This window comes from Littorina saxatilis, linkage group LG15 (assembly GCF_037325665.1).
Source record: "Littorina saxatilis isolate snail1 linkage group LG15, US_GU_Lsax_2.0, whole genome shotgun sequence".
NCBI classification, from domain to species: domain Eukaryota; kingdom Metazoa; phylum Mollusca; class Gastropoda; order Littorinimorpha; family Littorinidae; genus Littorina; species Littorina saxatilis.
Window position 1 is genome coordinate 29,377,495 of NC_090259.1, and position 15,000 is coordinate 29,392,494.

General features: G+C 45.6%; 1 protein-coding gene across 1 annotated transcript in view; it reads left to right on the forward strand.

The window, feature by feature from the left end:
• The window catches only part of LOC138949021 (apoptosis-stimulating of p53 protein 2-like), a 13,945-nt gene extending 996 nt beyond the window's left edge, over positions 1-12,949 (forward strand). The window contains exons 1-2 of the mRNA XM_070320717.1: positions 1-143; positions 1,745-12,949. The exon at positions 1-143 is cut by the window's left edge and continues 996 nt beyond it. Of these exons, the coding sequence (XP_070176818.1) occupies positions 1,864-2,643 (780 nt within the window). The 5' untranslated portion in view covers positions 1-143; positions 1,745-1,863 and the 3' untranslated portion in view covers positions 2,644-12,949. The remainder of the gene's footprint in view (positions 144-1,744) is intronic.
• The last annotated feature ends 2,051 nt before the right edge of the window (positions 12,950-15,000 follow it).

Sequence of the window (15,000 nt, forward strand, 5' to 3'; positions counted from 1 at the left end):
GTGTCTATAGTTCTGCAGTCTTCGTCGTCGTCAAAGTTCCCCCCTTCAAGTTCGTTTTCTCTCATCGTCTGAGGAGCTATGATACCGTGACTGTGTGTGATCTGTGATTGTGATTATTCTTGGATTTGCTGCTGTTCCTTCTGGTGAGGTTTGTCTCTTGTGGGGGTTCATTTTGAAGGATGATTTGTGGCCTCCGAGTTCTTTCTGTTTTTGTGTGGGTGTCTGTGATGATCATTCTCCCTGCATGGGTGTGATGGTTATTCTCTCTCCATGTGTGTGTGTGTGTGTGTGTGTGTGTGTGTGTGTGTGTGTCTGTGTCTGTGTGTGTGCATGTGTGTGTGTGTGTGCGCGCGTGTGTGTGTGTTTGTGTGTGTGTGTGTGTGTGTCTGTCTGTCTGTCTGTCTTGTGTGTGTCTGTGTGTCTGTGTGCGTGTGAATGTGAATGGGTGGGTGTCTGTCTGTCTTTGGTTGAAGAGAAGACCTATAGATGCATTCGTTAGGAACGAGCATTCATGAAGAAGTGTCAGCAAGTCAGTGTGTGTGTGTGTGTATGTGTGTGTGTGTGTCTGTGTTTATACATTTTGTGTTTGTGGGTGTTTCTCTTTGTGTTTCAGCAAGTAAATGTGTGTGTTTGTGTGTGTGTGTGTGTGTGTGTGTGTGTCGGTGTGTGTATGTGTGTGTCACTGTGCGTGTGTGTGTGTGTCTGTGTCTGTGTCTATGTGTGAATGTATATATGTGGGTAAGTGTGTGTGTGTGTGCGTGTGTGTGTGTGTGTGTGTGTTTGCGCGTGCGTGTGTGTGTGTTACTGTCTGTCTGCCTGTCTTTCTGTTTCTATGCCTGTTTGTGAGTTTGTGCGCGTGACACAGGAACGTGCATTCAGAATTGTCATGAAATCTCTCTCTCAGTCTCTGTCTGTCTGTCTGTCTGTCTGTTCATTGTTTGTCTGTCTGTTCATTGTCTGTCTGTCTGTCTGTCTGTCTGTGACGTAAGGCGTGAATTGACAACTGGCGAGGGTTGGGAATTAATGTTGTCTGAAATTTCTAGTCAGGTTCAGGAGATTAATAACTGCATGCAGTGATGAAGTCAAAATGCAGGTCTCCAAGTCGATTTAACCTTCTTCTTCTTCTTCGGCGTTCCAGGATTTTTGGCCTCAGGTCAGACTTCAAGTTTTGTAGCTTGAATAAAGCTAGTGGTCAGGATCAGGGAGTCTTTGGTGCCCCAGAGTTGCTCCTGCAGTGTGGCACCTTGTGGCCAGTGATCTGTTCTGGCTTCCTGAATTCCATGGGATGAGTGTTGCGTGAAATTCAGTCAGTGACCGCAGAGTGTGCTCTGCCATTGTATAATATATTCTAAAAACACCTATAATTCTGAGAGATAACAGCTAGTCCAAAAATTCGTCACCCCGTTCCTGTAATCACTCAAAGTGACCACAACAGCATGATGAAATACTCAGTTTGATTCCGCACGCACACACACACACACATGACGCACGCACGCACGCACGCACACACACACACGCACACGCACGCACGCACACACACACACATGACGCACGCACGCACGCACGCACACACACACACACACACACACACACAAACCTGGAACCACAGCTAGTAACAACGACTGAATGGCTTTTTTTTCTCAGTATAAATAGCTCAATTTTAACTAGTGAAATACCGAACATTTTCGGCGGTGAATGCAAACACTCATATATATATATATATAACTGCTTTGTGCTGTTGCAGGTAGGGAGACAGAAACGACGCCAACGACGACAGCAGCGACAGCGGAAACAGCCCAGAGCCGACAGACAGTCTTGCTAGGTTCAGTCATCAGTGCCATCATTGATCCACAACTGCCTTTGATGAGGAGCATCCTGTCAGCGCGTGACAGGGACAGGGAGAAGGTGGGGGTGAAAGGGACCCTCCATACTCTCAAGAGTGTCCGTAAAGGAAAAAGCGAGAGACAGAGACGGAGGGAGGAGCGGGTGGGGAGGCAGAGACCCACCCCAGGGAGTGTACCCGATGCCATGAGCCAGTCTGCCACCCCGCACGACGGCTCGCACCCCGATGACAACTACCCACCCCCCTCCCCACATGCCCACCCCGATGAAAACTACCCTCCACCCTCTCCACATGCCCATCCCGACCCCCATTCCCACCACCCCCTCACAGCGACTACAACGACGACGACACCGACACCCACCCCGTCACCACCACCACCACCAGCGTCAGCCGCAACAACCACTAACAGCGCCGCCACAACATCTCTACCAGCCTCTTCATCTTCCTCCACCACTTCTTCCTCCTCCTCTGCCTCCTCAACCCAGCTGGCTGCCCAGCACCAACAGATCCTCCGGGAGGCTGTTTCCAATGGGGACTCTTCGGGGCTGCGGAGGCTGCTGGAGGCCCGTGAGGGGAAGATCAACCTCAACGTCCTCGACACGGAGGGGCAGTCCGTTCTCCACGAGAGCTGCCAGAGGGGTGACCTTGACCTGGTCAAGCTGCTGGTGCGGTTCGGTGCGGACGTGCGGCTGGCCAACCGCGACGGGTGGAGTGCGGTGCACATTGCGGCCTTTGGTGGACACACGGACATCCTGCTCTACCTCATGAAGGCCTCCACTCTGTCCTGCGGCAGGTCCTAGCCTGTCATAATATATTTTGCAAACTATTTCTTCATGTCATGTAGACCTCCAGTTTGTCCTACGGCAGGTCTTCTTCTTCTTCTTCTTCTGCGTTCGTGGGCTGAAACTCCCCCGTACACTCGTGTTTTTTACACGAGTGGAATTTTACGTGTATGACCATTTTTTACCCCGCCATTTAGGCAGCCATACGCCGTTTTCGGAGGAAGCATGCTGGGTATTTTCGTGTTTCTATAACCCACCGAACTCTGACATGGATTACAGGATCTTTTTCGTGCGCACTTGGTCTTGTGCTTGCGTGTACACACGGGGGGTGTTCGGACACCGAGGAGAGTCTGCACACAAAGTTGACTCTGAGAAATAAATCTCTCGCCGAACGTGGGGACGAACTCACGCTGACAGCGGCCAACTGGATACAAATCCAGCGCGCTACCGACTGAGCTACATCCCCGCCCCACGGCAGGTCCTAGCCTTCCCTGGTTGGTGTTGGAGAGTGGGGATGTAGATCTATGCAAACTTACCGGACCCACTAGCAGTTCCTTCATTGTATATTCTGCAAACTGTCTCTTCATGTCATGTAGACCTCCAGTTTGTCTTGCGGCAGGTCCTCGCCTGCCCTGGTTGTGGTGTCTGGAGGGTGGAGCTAGTGGGGCTCTAGAAACAAACTTGCGAGTCACTAGCTGTTCCTTCATTGTGAATTCCACACACACACACATCTCTTCATGTCACGAAGACGTCTTGCGGCAGGTCCTATAGCCCGTCCTGGGTGTGGTGTTCGAGAGAGGATGAGACTAGTGGGGCTCGAGAAGCTGTGATGTGTCCCTCAAACTGATAAACGAGCCACTATCAGTTTGTTCAACGAGCCACAAGCAGTTTGTTCAACGAGCCACTAGCAGTTCCTTCAACAAGCCACCCAGTTGCAGTTCCTTTAACGAGACACTAGCAGTTCATTCGTTATGTATTCAACAAATAGCTCATCATGTCATCCAGACCTCCAGCCTGTTCTGTGGAAGGCACAGAACTGCTTTCAAAGAGCCTCAAGGCAGTTCAGTTATTCAGAAATCGAGGTAGATCGAATGTTCTGAAAATAAGTACTCTTTTCCTTGAAAGAAAAAACGCATGCCAGGAAAAGGATTGTGAGTGACGTATTCACTGAAATCCAATGACAGTAGAAGGTTTTTAACATGTTTTCCACTACAACTGCTCGAAAAGGAGCATCTATACTAAGGGTTACACGGGTTATCTTGACACAATTGAAATCATCGTCTGCTCTGTCTCGTGAAGAATCACCACACCCAATAAAATCATCCCTGGCTGCCCCAATCATACCCCCATCCTGACCCCCACAACACCCCATTCACTCACCACCACCACCACGACACCAACACCAATGCCATCACCACCACCACCATCAGCGTCACCTACAACAACCTCTATCAGCCTCTTCGTCCCGTTTCAAAATGCTGTCGACTTGTACTGCAAGAGAGGCATCATAATCATGCAACGGCAGGGGAGGTCTTCGGGCTCATTGACTCACCACGATGACGACGACGACCCTATACCAACGCCATCACCACCACCAGCATCAACTACAACAACCTCTATCAGCCTCTTCATCCCGTTTCAAAACTCTGTACTGCAAGAGAGGCATCATGATCATGCAACGGCAAGGTGAGGTCTTCAGGCCTTGATGACACGCCCGAAGCCTTGGTTAACAAGAATATTGATCTTATAATCCATGCCATTCCCACATGTACGCTACCACTTCGTGCAAATCATGTGAAATCCTTGAGATATTTGTTTTGTTTTCTTGTGGCTTGTACACCCGGAGCCTCTTACGTGGCAGTTGCTGGCCAAATCCAATGTGGATCCGTGTGAGCATCCAACAGCCAAGGAGATGCTCGCACGTGTTGGAGTTGAATGTGAAGTCCGTTGCACCTTTGGTCGTGAAAGCTGTCATCATTGTGTGTGTGGTTGTGAAAGCAGCCGCGTGGAAAATTGCCTGTGTAAGATTGCCTGGGAAACGAGCAGCATGTCTAATAAGGACAGGCTCAGGAAAAGTTGAAATGGTTCGGGATGACGACACCAGACGCCAGAAAAGCAATCTACTATGTGTGTTATTGTGCCACTGTGTGTAAATTCAGCCCAAGTGGGTTTTTTTGGCCAGAGAGTGTGTCTGTGTTGAAAAGCAAGTCTCTGTCTTGGTTCCGCTTTTCAAAGTTAGGGTCTTCATGTAGTGCACGGCGAGGTCTGTGTTCCTTTGTAAAAATGTGCAACAGCTAAGAAAATCGAAAGGGATCTATTTTGTATTGGACATTTTCAAGGCTTATGTTCCGTTTTTACCAATGGTGTGCGCGTCGAGAGAGTCTTGTGGTGGCTTTTCCCCCTGGCCGACAGAGATAATTAGGATGGTTTGATGCCTTGTGGTGGTTGCTTCCCAACCTCGAAACAGCGGGATGGGTAGTGCCAAGGCAGATATTTCGTGGTGTGCAAAATGATATTCCACCTTCAGCCTCTCGGCCTTCCCACGAGATATTGTGAGGATGAATATTCGGGAGTACTGCTTGTGTGTTTTTTCTCGTGAGTATGTTGGAGAAATACCAATGTTCCAGAGAATGACCTTCTACGGGCGGTCTTCCAACACTGACTGGCGTCAGTGCAGCACGTGCTATTCAGTCGCCAAACGACCTTGAGATGATCTGATCCGTGAAGGGAATTTATCATTCGTCTTCCATTCCTTGATAGACTCCTGAAACAGCAGCCTGGACGGCGGCAAAGTGTAGCTGATTCTTCAGTCTTCCACTACGAATGTTCCCGTTTGAAAGTTGATCCAAGGTATGTGTGCGCGGTTTAGTCAGTGAGAGATCGAATAATCATGGTTAACTATGATATTGTTTCTTGTACAGATTCTGTGTTTTATCATGTCCACCAAAGTGAGATTTTCAATCGCGCGCGATCGACTGGGCTGATTTTTCATTGTGTGAATTTGGTTCCAAGTCTATGTGACCGCGCTGTTGTAGTGTGTTTTCTCAACTGCGTTTTGTGCTACCCGCTTAATCCTTTCGGTCAACACGCCTCGAGCCCTCAACAGTGACTGTCAGCGGAACAAGTGTCAACACCTCTTCATTCGTTTCTAATCGTCTTGAGAGCAGATTCCAATGCGGGCTTTCAGCCGTCTTGATTTACGGTAGTTAAAGTGTGTGGCTGTCATATTTACAGCTCGATTTGACAGCATGTCATCAAACCACCCACGCAGTTTGCAGGCAATAGACCATTGGGGTATCTGAGCAGCTCTCGCGAGACACGCTCTTTGTTAAAGCTTTGAACATCGCGAGAACTTCGAACCTTGGCTTGTGCAGCTCGCACGAGATCGCTGTACCACATGCTTTGTTGTGCTCTGAAGTTTGCGAGAGATTACGAGAGCTTGGAATACCGATAGGGTCTATGCATACATAACTGCTTGTTTTCACTACGAGTGTTTAAGTAATGTTCCTTGCGTTTCATGACTACAAAGTACGAGGAAATTCATTTCCCCCCACTGTAGTTCTCTATGCTGCGTGCAAAAATAAGTGTGGCTAATTCCGTGAAACAAAGACCATTAAAGCAAACTGACCTTTAAACTCCTTTTTCTTAACAACAAGAAAATGCATTGGTTCCTGTATTTTTTTTCAAGTAAATAGACGTCGTTATTTTGTTGATGATGCTACACAAACGTGGACAAATCACAAAGTATGAATAAAAGACATTTAGAAGATTTGAGCGTAATACTTGTATCATCAACAAAATTGTCGCACAAATGTCAGTGATTACTGATATATATAGTATATATATCGTTTGTCTTTGGGTAGTTGGTAATGTTACAACTAATGGAAATAACCACATAACATCATTTTTGTTCATTATTGCATGGCGAATATTCAGACGGTGAAAAGCGGAATCACACACTGTTGTCGACCCCCCCCCCCCTCCCAGCCCACACACTCCTCATTTCAGACTAAATCACAATCATTTCCAGAAAGAGCTGCCCACACTAGTTTGTATTCAGTACTTGTTTGTATCTCTCCACGTTACTGACTCACTCGTCAATCAAATTGTAAATATTACCATCTTTGATATTTCAATGAACACATGTGAATGTTGAAAGACTGCAAGCTGTGTCATATCAACCAATATGTGTCATTGCTTTTTTTTCTCCATTTTAATTGCTTTATTATCCTGTTGCTGGGACATTCGGGTCGCTTTCTCCCACAGTGGAAAGCTAGCAGCAACCAGAGTCGTTCTATCCAGTTGTGTGTGCGTGCAGAATGACCGCGGTCTTTTGCGTGCCACCGCTGTGGCACGGGGTTGACACATGTATAGATACCGTCTCGGAGTCAGCGCATTAAGATGTCTGTGTATGTTAATGCTTGTTATACAACTTGACCTTCTTTTTTTAAAGTTAAACGGAATTTGAGACTAGAGACTAGGGGTCCTTAACGTCCTCACAGGAACATTTTCCTTGTAGGGACATGAAATAACGGAATTTGTTAATTGGGTGCAACTTTTAATGCCCTTTTCAGCTTACAGTAGCCTAAGTTCCATAGCTTAGTTGGTAGCGCGCTGGATTTGTATTCAGTTGGCCGCTGTCAGCGTGAGTTCGATCCCAGGTTCGGCGGAAATTTATTTCAGAGTCAACTTTGTGTGCAGACTCTCTTCGGTGTCCGAACTCCCCCCCCCCCCCCCCCCCCCCCGTGTACACTACATTGGGTGTGCACGTTAAAGATCCCACGATTGACAAAAGGGTCTTTCCTGGCAAAATTGCTTAGGCACAGTTAATAATTGTCTACCTATACCCGTGTGACTTGGAATAATAGGCCGTGAAAGGTAAATATGCGCCGAAATGGCTGCAATTACTGGCCGTATAAAATTTCATCTCACACGGCATCACTGCAGAGCGCCTAGAACTGTACCCACGGAATATGCGCGATATAAGCCTCATTGATTGATAATCAGGTAAAACCGAAAAGAAAGAGAAGGAAATAGTAGGTATATTGGTTTGAGCAAATAAAATGGCCAGTTTCACGGGTTCGACAAGTTCGTATTCATAATTCAAAGAAGGATGTCGCATAAAAGTCATTAACTGAATAAGGTCAGAATTTTAGACAAGATGTTCCATTGTTAGTTTGTTTGTTTGTTTGTTTGCTTAACGCCCAGCCGACCACGAAGGGCCATATCAGGGCGGTGCTGCTTTGACATATAACGTGCGCCACACACAAGACAGAAGTCGCAGCACAGGCTTCATGTCTCACCCAGTCACATCATTCTGACACCGGACCAACCAGTCTCCATTGTTAGTAGGCTTGTGTAATAATGTGACAGTGCGCATGGAATAACTTTGGTTATAGTGAGACCCCAGATAAGATGACAATCTTGGGAACGGCGAAAACATTTCATTTTATGACAGGTTTACTTTAGTTATGTCAACAGACCAATAGACAAAATAACCGGCACGGTTGGCCTAGTGGTAAGGCGTCCGCTCCGTGATCGGGAGGTCGTGGGTTCGAACCCCGGCCGGGTCATACCTAAGACTTTAAAATTGGCAATCTAGTGGCTGCTCCGCCTGGCGTCTGGCATTATGGGGTTAGTGCTAGGACTGGTTGGTCCGGTGTCAGAATAGTGTGACTGGGTGAGACATGAAGCCTGTGCTGCGACTTCTGTCTTGTGTGTGGCGCACGTTAAATGTCAAAGCAGCACCGCCCTGATATGGCCCTTCGTGGTCGGCTGGGCGTTAAGCAAACAAACAAACAAACCAATAGACAAAATACGACAGGTAGCTGTGATTCTACAGACAAAGGGTCTTGTTATTAGGATGAGTGGCTATTGAAGGTTTCACTGCACTATAGTGGGAAAAAGCAGGGACAAATGTGACCCTCCACCACGAAATGAGTCGCATGTCACCTCGCGCGGTTCTGCGCTAGGCTTAAATATAAGTCCGGGGAGTGTCTGGTAACAGTGTGAGGGTCACCTTAGTCACAGGCTTATAACTCAAACAGTTTTCGCTCTTTTCTAAAACGGTTTTCACCACTGGATAGAGCATAAACAACTCTTTAGGAAAATGTAAAAATAAGAAAATCATGCAAAGGTGACATGCGACTCATTCCGTGGTGGAGGGTCACAAATGTTTGTAGACTTTCGGGATCTTCCATGTATAGATGATGAGATCTATCATCCTAAGTTTAAAACTCTCAACACTCTTAACACACTCATCGTGTCACACGGTTCTATATTGCGGGACCTCAAACTGCGTAAATCAGATTAATGTAAATGTTGTATTACTGCACGTATATATAAATATCTGCACACAGTTCGAGTGTAAATTATACATTGCCATGACCGCACAATGTTCGACTGTAAATAATATGTATGCCATGTCCGCACACTGTAAATACGATGATATCTTTACACATTGATGGACTGTAAATAGCAGGTTATGTTAACACTGTATGACTGTAAATATGATGCTATGTCTGAGCACTGTTAACCTGTAAACTTTACAGTAGATGTATACAATGCTTTTTTTGCAGTACTTACTCTCTCTCTCTCTCTCTCTCTCTCTCTCTCTCTCTCTCTCTCTCTCTCTCTCTCTCTCTCGCTCTCTCTTGACAAAAGAAAATGGCGACTGCTCGTGAGACTGAAGGAGAAATAAAGAGACAAAAAAAATACTGTACTCACGTTTTTACGAAAAAGTAAACCCAGCTTGACAAAGCAACACTGCGGATCCGATCCTTGTCAAGTAGTGTCGTATTCTTCGTGAATACTTGAGTACTGTATTTCTTGGTCTTTCTATCTCTCTCCCAGTTTAAATGTGACGGGCAAATGATGGTAGGAAATCAATGTTCAACAATTCCAACGTTTTTTGTTGTTTTGTTGTTGTTGTTGTTGTTGTTGTTGTTGTTGTTGTTGTTGTTGTTTTGTTTTGTTTTGTTTTGTTTTGTTCTGTTGTCTCTGTATGGGTCTGTGCAAGACGTGTATGTTTGGACGTATACCCTTCTTCATTGAAAACGCGAAGGGGAAAAAAACCAGTGATTTCACCTTAATTTTGGAATAAGTTTAAAAGTACACACCTTCTTGTGTGAGCGATCTTGGTCACCAACACAAGTCTTGTCAGTCTGTTACACTGAATCACAGCTAGTACACCCAAACTCGACAGTCTGACTGTGTTCAATGTAGAGTTGAAATCTTTTGTTGAATTTATGTTGTAAATGTTACCTTGTGAACAAAACAAAAACAACCACACACAAAACTCTGCACAGAGTGCAGTTCCGCTATTGAATTTAGATACGATTTAAGTCACCGTTTCGACGGTTGATAGTAAATCATACCATCAAAAAAACGCCATTTTTGAGGGTAGGCGTGGTCAAGAACCCAAATATTGCTCAAATCCAAGAAACACATTTTTTGAGCAGAAGAAAGGCAGATCTTCAAATACACGTATGTTTCTGACCAAAAAAAACTGCTGTTTATTATCTGGGCAATACCACTGAAAAAATATCCTTAACTTTTTGTGCTCAGCGTATGAGTCCAAGTGATAACGTTCTTTGTGAAAAACTGGAGGGATCTGTGGTGGTTAACATGATTGTGTTAGCGTCAAGGACGGTATCTTTTATGGAGAAATTCGCGTTTACAATGGAGAAGGCTTTTATATATTTGATGACTATAGTAAATGGCCAAGATGTGTTTGCGACCTTGGTATTGGTTACATGGCGATGTTAAAGAGTGCCTGTGAATCTTGGTTTTGTTGTGTGTAATGTTTTCACTGAGTATGATTATCTGGGAAATCCTTCTCCCTGGACAGCATCCAATCCATCAGTTTTACTGGGAGTGTGTGTGTGTGTGTGTGTGTGTGTGTGCGTATGTGCGTGTGTGTGTTTGTGTGTGTGTGTATGTGTGCGTGTGTGTGTATATGTGTGTGCGTGAGCGTGTGTGTGTGTGTGTGTGCGTGTTTGTGTGTGTGTGTTCTTGCGTGCGTGCGTGCGTGCGTGCGAGCGTGCGTGCGTGCGCAGTTGTAAGTTGAACTTTCCCACTGTGTTTTATTTTATTTATTTCCATTGACTCTCCCAATGTTTTGATAGGTGTAGTAGACTACTGAAATCATTGACTGATCTTGTTGATTTATAGATTTGTTTTTGTGGTTGCATTGTTTTTGTTTGTTTTGGGATGTTCTTTTCGTGAGGATGTTTTATGAAGAAGGAGAAGGAGAAGGAGAAGGGGGTGTCAAAAAGAGAGTATTGACAGAGAAGGGCAAGGACCTGCTTTAAAAACAGAGCTAAGAAAGAGAAGAACTTGCACGTAAAAAAATTACTTTTTTTTAAATCAATAGAGAGGCTAGACAGACAGAAAGAAAACGGAGAAGAAAAAAATGCCGAAAATACGTAAATTGTAAATAAACAAAAGCGAAGGAAAGACCAGTCTCATTTCCCCCTTCCCAAGCATTCCCCCACCTTTCATTGCCAAAGGCAAAGATGCAATAACAACGCTGACAACTCTTTATTGTTCTAATCTTCTATCACATTGACACTTTAACCTTTGCGGACCAAAAGTCACCTGAACTGTCTAACGCCCCGAGGGGGAAGGGCATGTCAAGAAAGGAAAAGTCATCCGTCTTAACGATCAAGCGACCGATACTGACACAAGTCATTCAAACGCCGAATCTTCGGGAAAGAACTCAAGCTTAAAATAAGCCCGTGGGACCACCGATGTGAAGTCAATGAGGTGTGTCCCATTGTCTTCCAGTATAGAGACATAGTGCTTGCTGCCGCGCGAGCCCGAGAAAACTTTCACTCTTTCTCTTTGCTGCGCTGGCAGCAAAACCCCTCCGCGCGGAGTTGTTCCCAGCCACCGCGTACGTACGGTGCTTCGGTCAGTTCAGGGTGGTAGCGTACAGGTAGACAGTATTTAAACCATTATTTTTTGTTTGCCAGTCAAGTCATTCAAGATCCAGTAAGTGTTAACAAATCTGTCGCGGGAAAGATTAAGGACGGACGGAAGGACTGTTACAGGCGGACTTCTACATAACATTCGCGAGGGACGCCTACAGAATTGTTTTATTTTTTTATTCCCACCCAATCTCACACTTCAAATCAGAAAATAAATAGACTGTTCTATCAAGTACGCGGGCTTGCTAGAGCCTTTTTGAATGCTTGAGCCAAGGTCAATACATGGAGGGGGGTTTGGGGGGGCGGGGCGAAATCCAACAGACCTACGGATGGTCATACGTTATACTTCAGGAAGATGATAACATAATTAAAGCAGAATTCGTTAAAAAATGAAAGGAGGTCAGAGCAGTTTTCAAGGAAAACGGACGCGTCAGTTTCGCTCGCTCTGCTAACGGCCCTTGCAAAGATTTCGATCCATAGTTGTAAAGCTTGTGCAGGAAAAATCCAGTTTCCGCCCCAAATTACGGGGCTGAAATGTGTGTGGGGTGAGTGTGTGTGTGAAAACACGCGTCTCAAGTTCGTGGGGGGGGGAGAGAGACAGAGACAGAGAGAACGTTGGGAGAGAGAGGCAGAGAGACAGAGAGAGAGAGAGACAGAGAGACAGAGAGGGACAGAGAGAAAGTTGGGAGAGACAGAGACAGAGAGGAGGGGCAAGCGAACTTTGGGGATATCGACCGTCTGAGGGGCTTGCTCTGCTTCAGAATCCAAGGTCTTCTCTCTCTGCCTAGCATTCTTGTCCTCTGTTTCTTTTCTTTTCGTCAGTGCTCCTTCCTCCTTGGTTTTGTTTGTTTCTTGACAAGTTGAGTGCAGCGCTTTCTTCTCTGTCCTAGCCTCTTCTCCACGTCGTCGTCGTTGTTGTTGTTGTTGTTGTTGTTGTTGTTGTTGTTGTTGTTGTTTTTGTTGTTATTGTTGTTTTGTTGGTCGAAGTCTGTCTCGCTCATTCTCTGCATCTTCTCTCTTAGTCATTCTGTTTGTCCAATCACACACACACACACACACACACAATCACACAATCATACACACATACACGCACGTGTGGGGGATAATCAAGGTTGTACACGCCGTTACGTAGTGCAAGTGAAAAAAAATTCTACAAAAAAACTACCCTTGCGGTCTAAAAGGAACCTGTTGTATGAGGCCTCTTTTGCACCAACCTAAACCGATAGGGCGATATAGAGATGTAGGGTAGGGTAATAACCTAGGCCTTGACCTTTTAGCGTGGAATTGGGGGGAAGAACATTATGCTTCATTATCATTCCGCTGCGCGCTCTCTCTCTCTCTCTCTCTCTCTCTCTCTCTCTCTCACTCTCTGTTTGTCTCTCTCTGTCTCTCTCTCTCCCCCCCCCCCCCTTCTCTCTCTCTCCCCCGCCCCCTCTCTCTCCCTCTCTCTCTCTCTCTCTCCCTCTCTCTCTCTCTCCCCTTCTCTCTCTCTCCCCCGCCCCTCTCTCTCTCTCTTTCTCTCACCCTCTCTCTCTCTCTCTCTCTCTCTCTCTCTCTCTCTCTCTCTCTCTCTCTCTCTCTCTCTCTCTCTCTCTCTCTCTCTCCTCATAGTCTGCCCATTGTCGCGTTATGTAAAAAAGGAGTTGCCATCCCCGTCATACGAGGCGTCCTGACTTTAAAACGATTACCGATGTCCAATTTAGACCCATTTGGGGACCCGAAATGTGTCAGTGCATTTGAAGCTTTAAAGGTTTTGACTTACTGTCATGCAAGTGAGGGACGAGTACAAAATGAAGTGGAGAGATGTCGGGGGTATCTGTATACGTTAGAAATGGGGGTAATGCCTGCACCTACCCGCGCGCCTCTCTCAGTACACACACACACATACATACACACACGCATACAAACACACACACACACTCACACACACACACACGCACACGCATACACACACGCACGCACACACACACACGCACGCACATACACACACACACACGCATGCACACACACATACGCATACACACACGCACGCACGCACGCACGCACGCACGCACACACACACACTCACACACACTCACACACTCACACACACTCACATACACACACACACACACACACGCACACACACACACACACACTCACACACACTCACTCACTCACACACACTCACGCTCACACACACACTCACTCACACACACACACACTCACACACACACACTCACTCACTCACTCACACACACACAGATCCTGACTGCTTCTAGACTAGTGCTGACATGGATTTTTTCTTCATTAATTAATTTCAAAAACCAATACTTCAAATTTCTTATAGTGCAGAGTTGAATTTTTTTTTTTAATTCTTTAAAAGCCAGTAGTCCAGAAATTCGGACGCTGTGCCCGTCGGTCCGTTCAGCCTTCTGTCCGTCCGTTCGTCTGTCCGTCCGTTCGTCTGTCCGTCTGCCCGTCCGAACAAGGGCTACTGATTCAAGCTACAACATACCATTTTCAAGGATTGTACAATTCAATAAATATATAACACAGCGTGTGTTAATATTCTAATAGGGTCGATACCTTCGAGTTTCATTTACACTTGATATTCAACCATTTTCATCTTAAAATCAAAGTGACTGTTGATGAGATAAACAATGTTAAAAACACAAGAAATGTTTACTCTTCAAGACAAAAAAACACACCATGAAAACAGCGACAACCTTCTCCGCCTATTGAGGCTTATTCGGGACAAAAGTAAAAATGAACCAACGAACCAGAAAGTAAAAGCAAAACGCAGAGAACAAAAAAATAAATGTAAAGAAAGAGAAGGAGCCAGACCTAAACGAAATATATAGAGGGAAATTACAATCATCAGTTTTATCGTGTGCAGGTGGAAAATTGACATAGACACATGTATATATTTTTATGTTATCATTTGCATGATCGCAGGACTTTGTATTAGGTTCCACATAGCAGGTGCTCTCTCGGTATTACTGGTGTGACCTTTGACATGGTTATTTGTCACAGTTTTTATGGCTTTCTTCTTCTCCTTTTGTTGTGTCTATTTATAGATTTGTTAGTGTATTTTTAATAGGATTTTGAGAATGTGCGTAGAGCGTGTATGTGAGGATTTGAAGGGGTGGGGAGTGTGTGTGTGTGTGTGTGTGTGTGTGTGTGTGTGTGTGCGTTTGTGTATGTGACAGCGTGCGTGTGTGCGTCTGTGTGTGCGTGCGTGCGTGCGTGCATTCGTGCGTGTGAAGGTGTGTGTGCGTCCGTCCCTACGGCGTGCATGCGTGTGTGCGTGCATGCATTTGTGTGTACCTGCGTGTTGGCGTGTGCATGTTTTCATTTTTGTCTGTACATATTTGTGATATTTTCCCATTGGGCACTTACTTTTGTGTATAGGATTAACTCCTATATATATCGCTCGTTCTTGAAATCCGAAAAAGTACACACA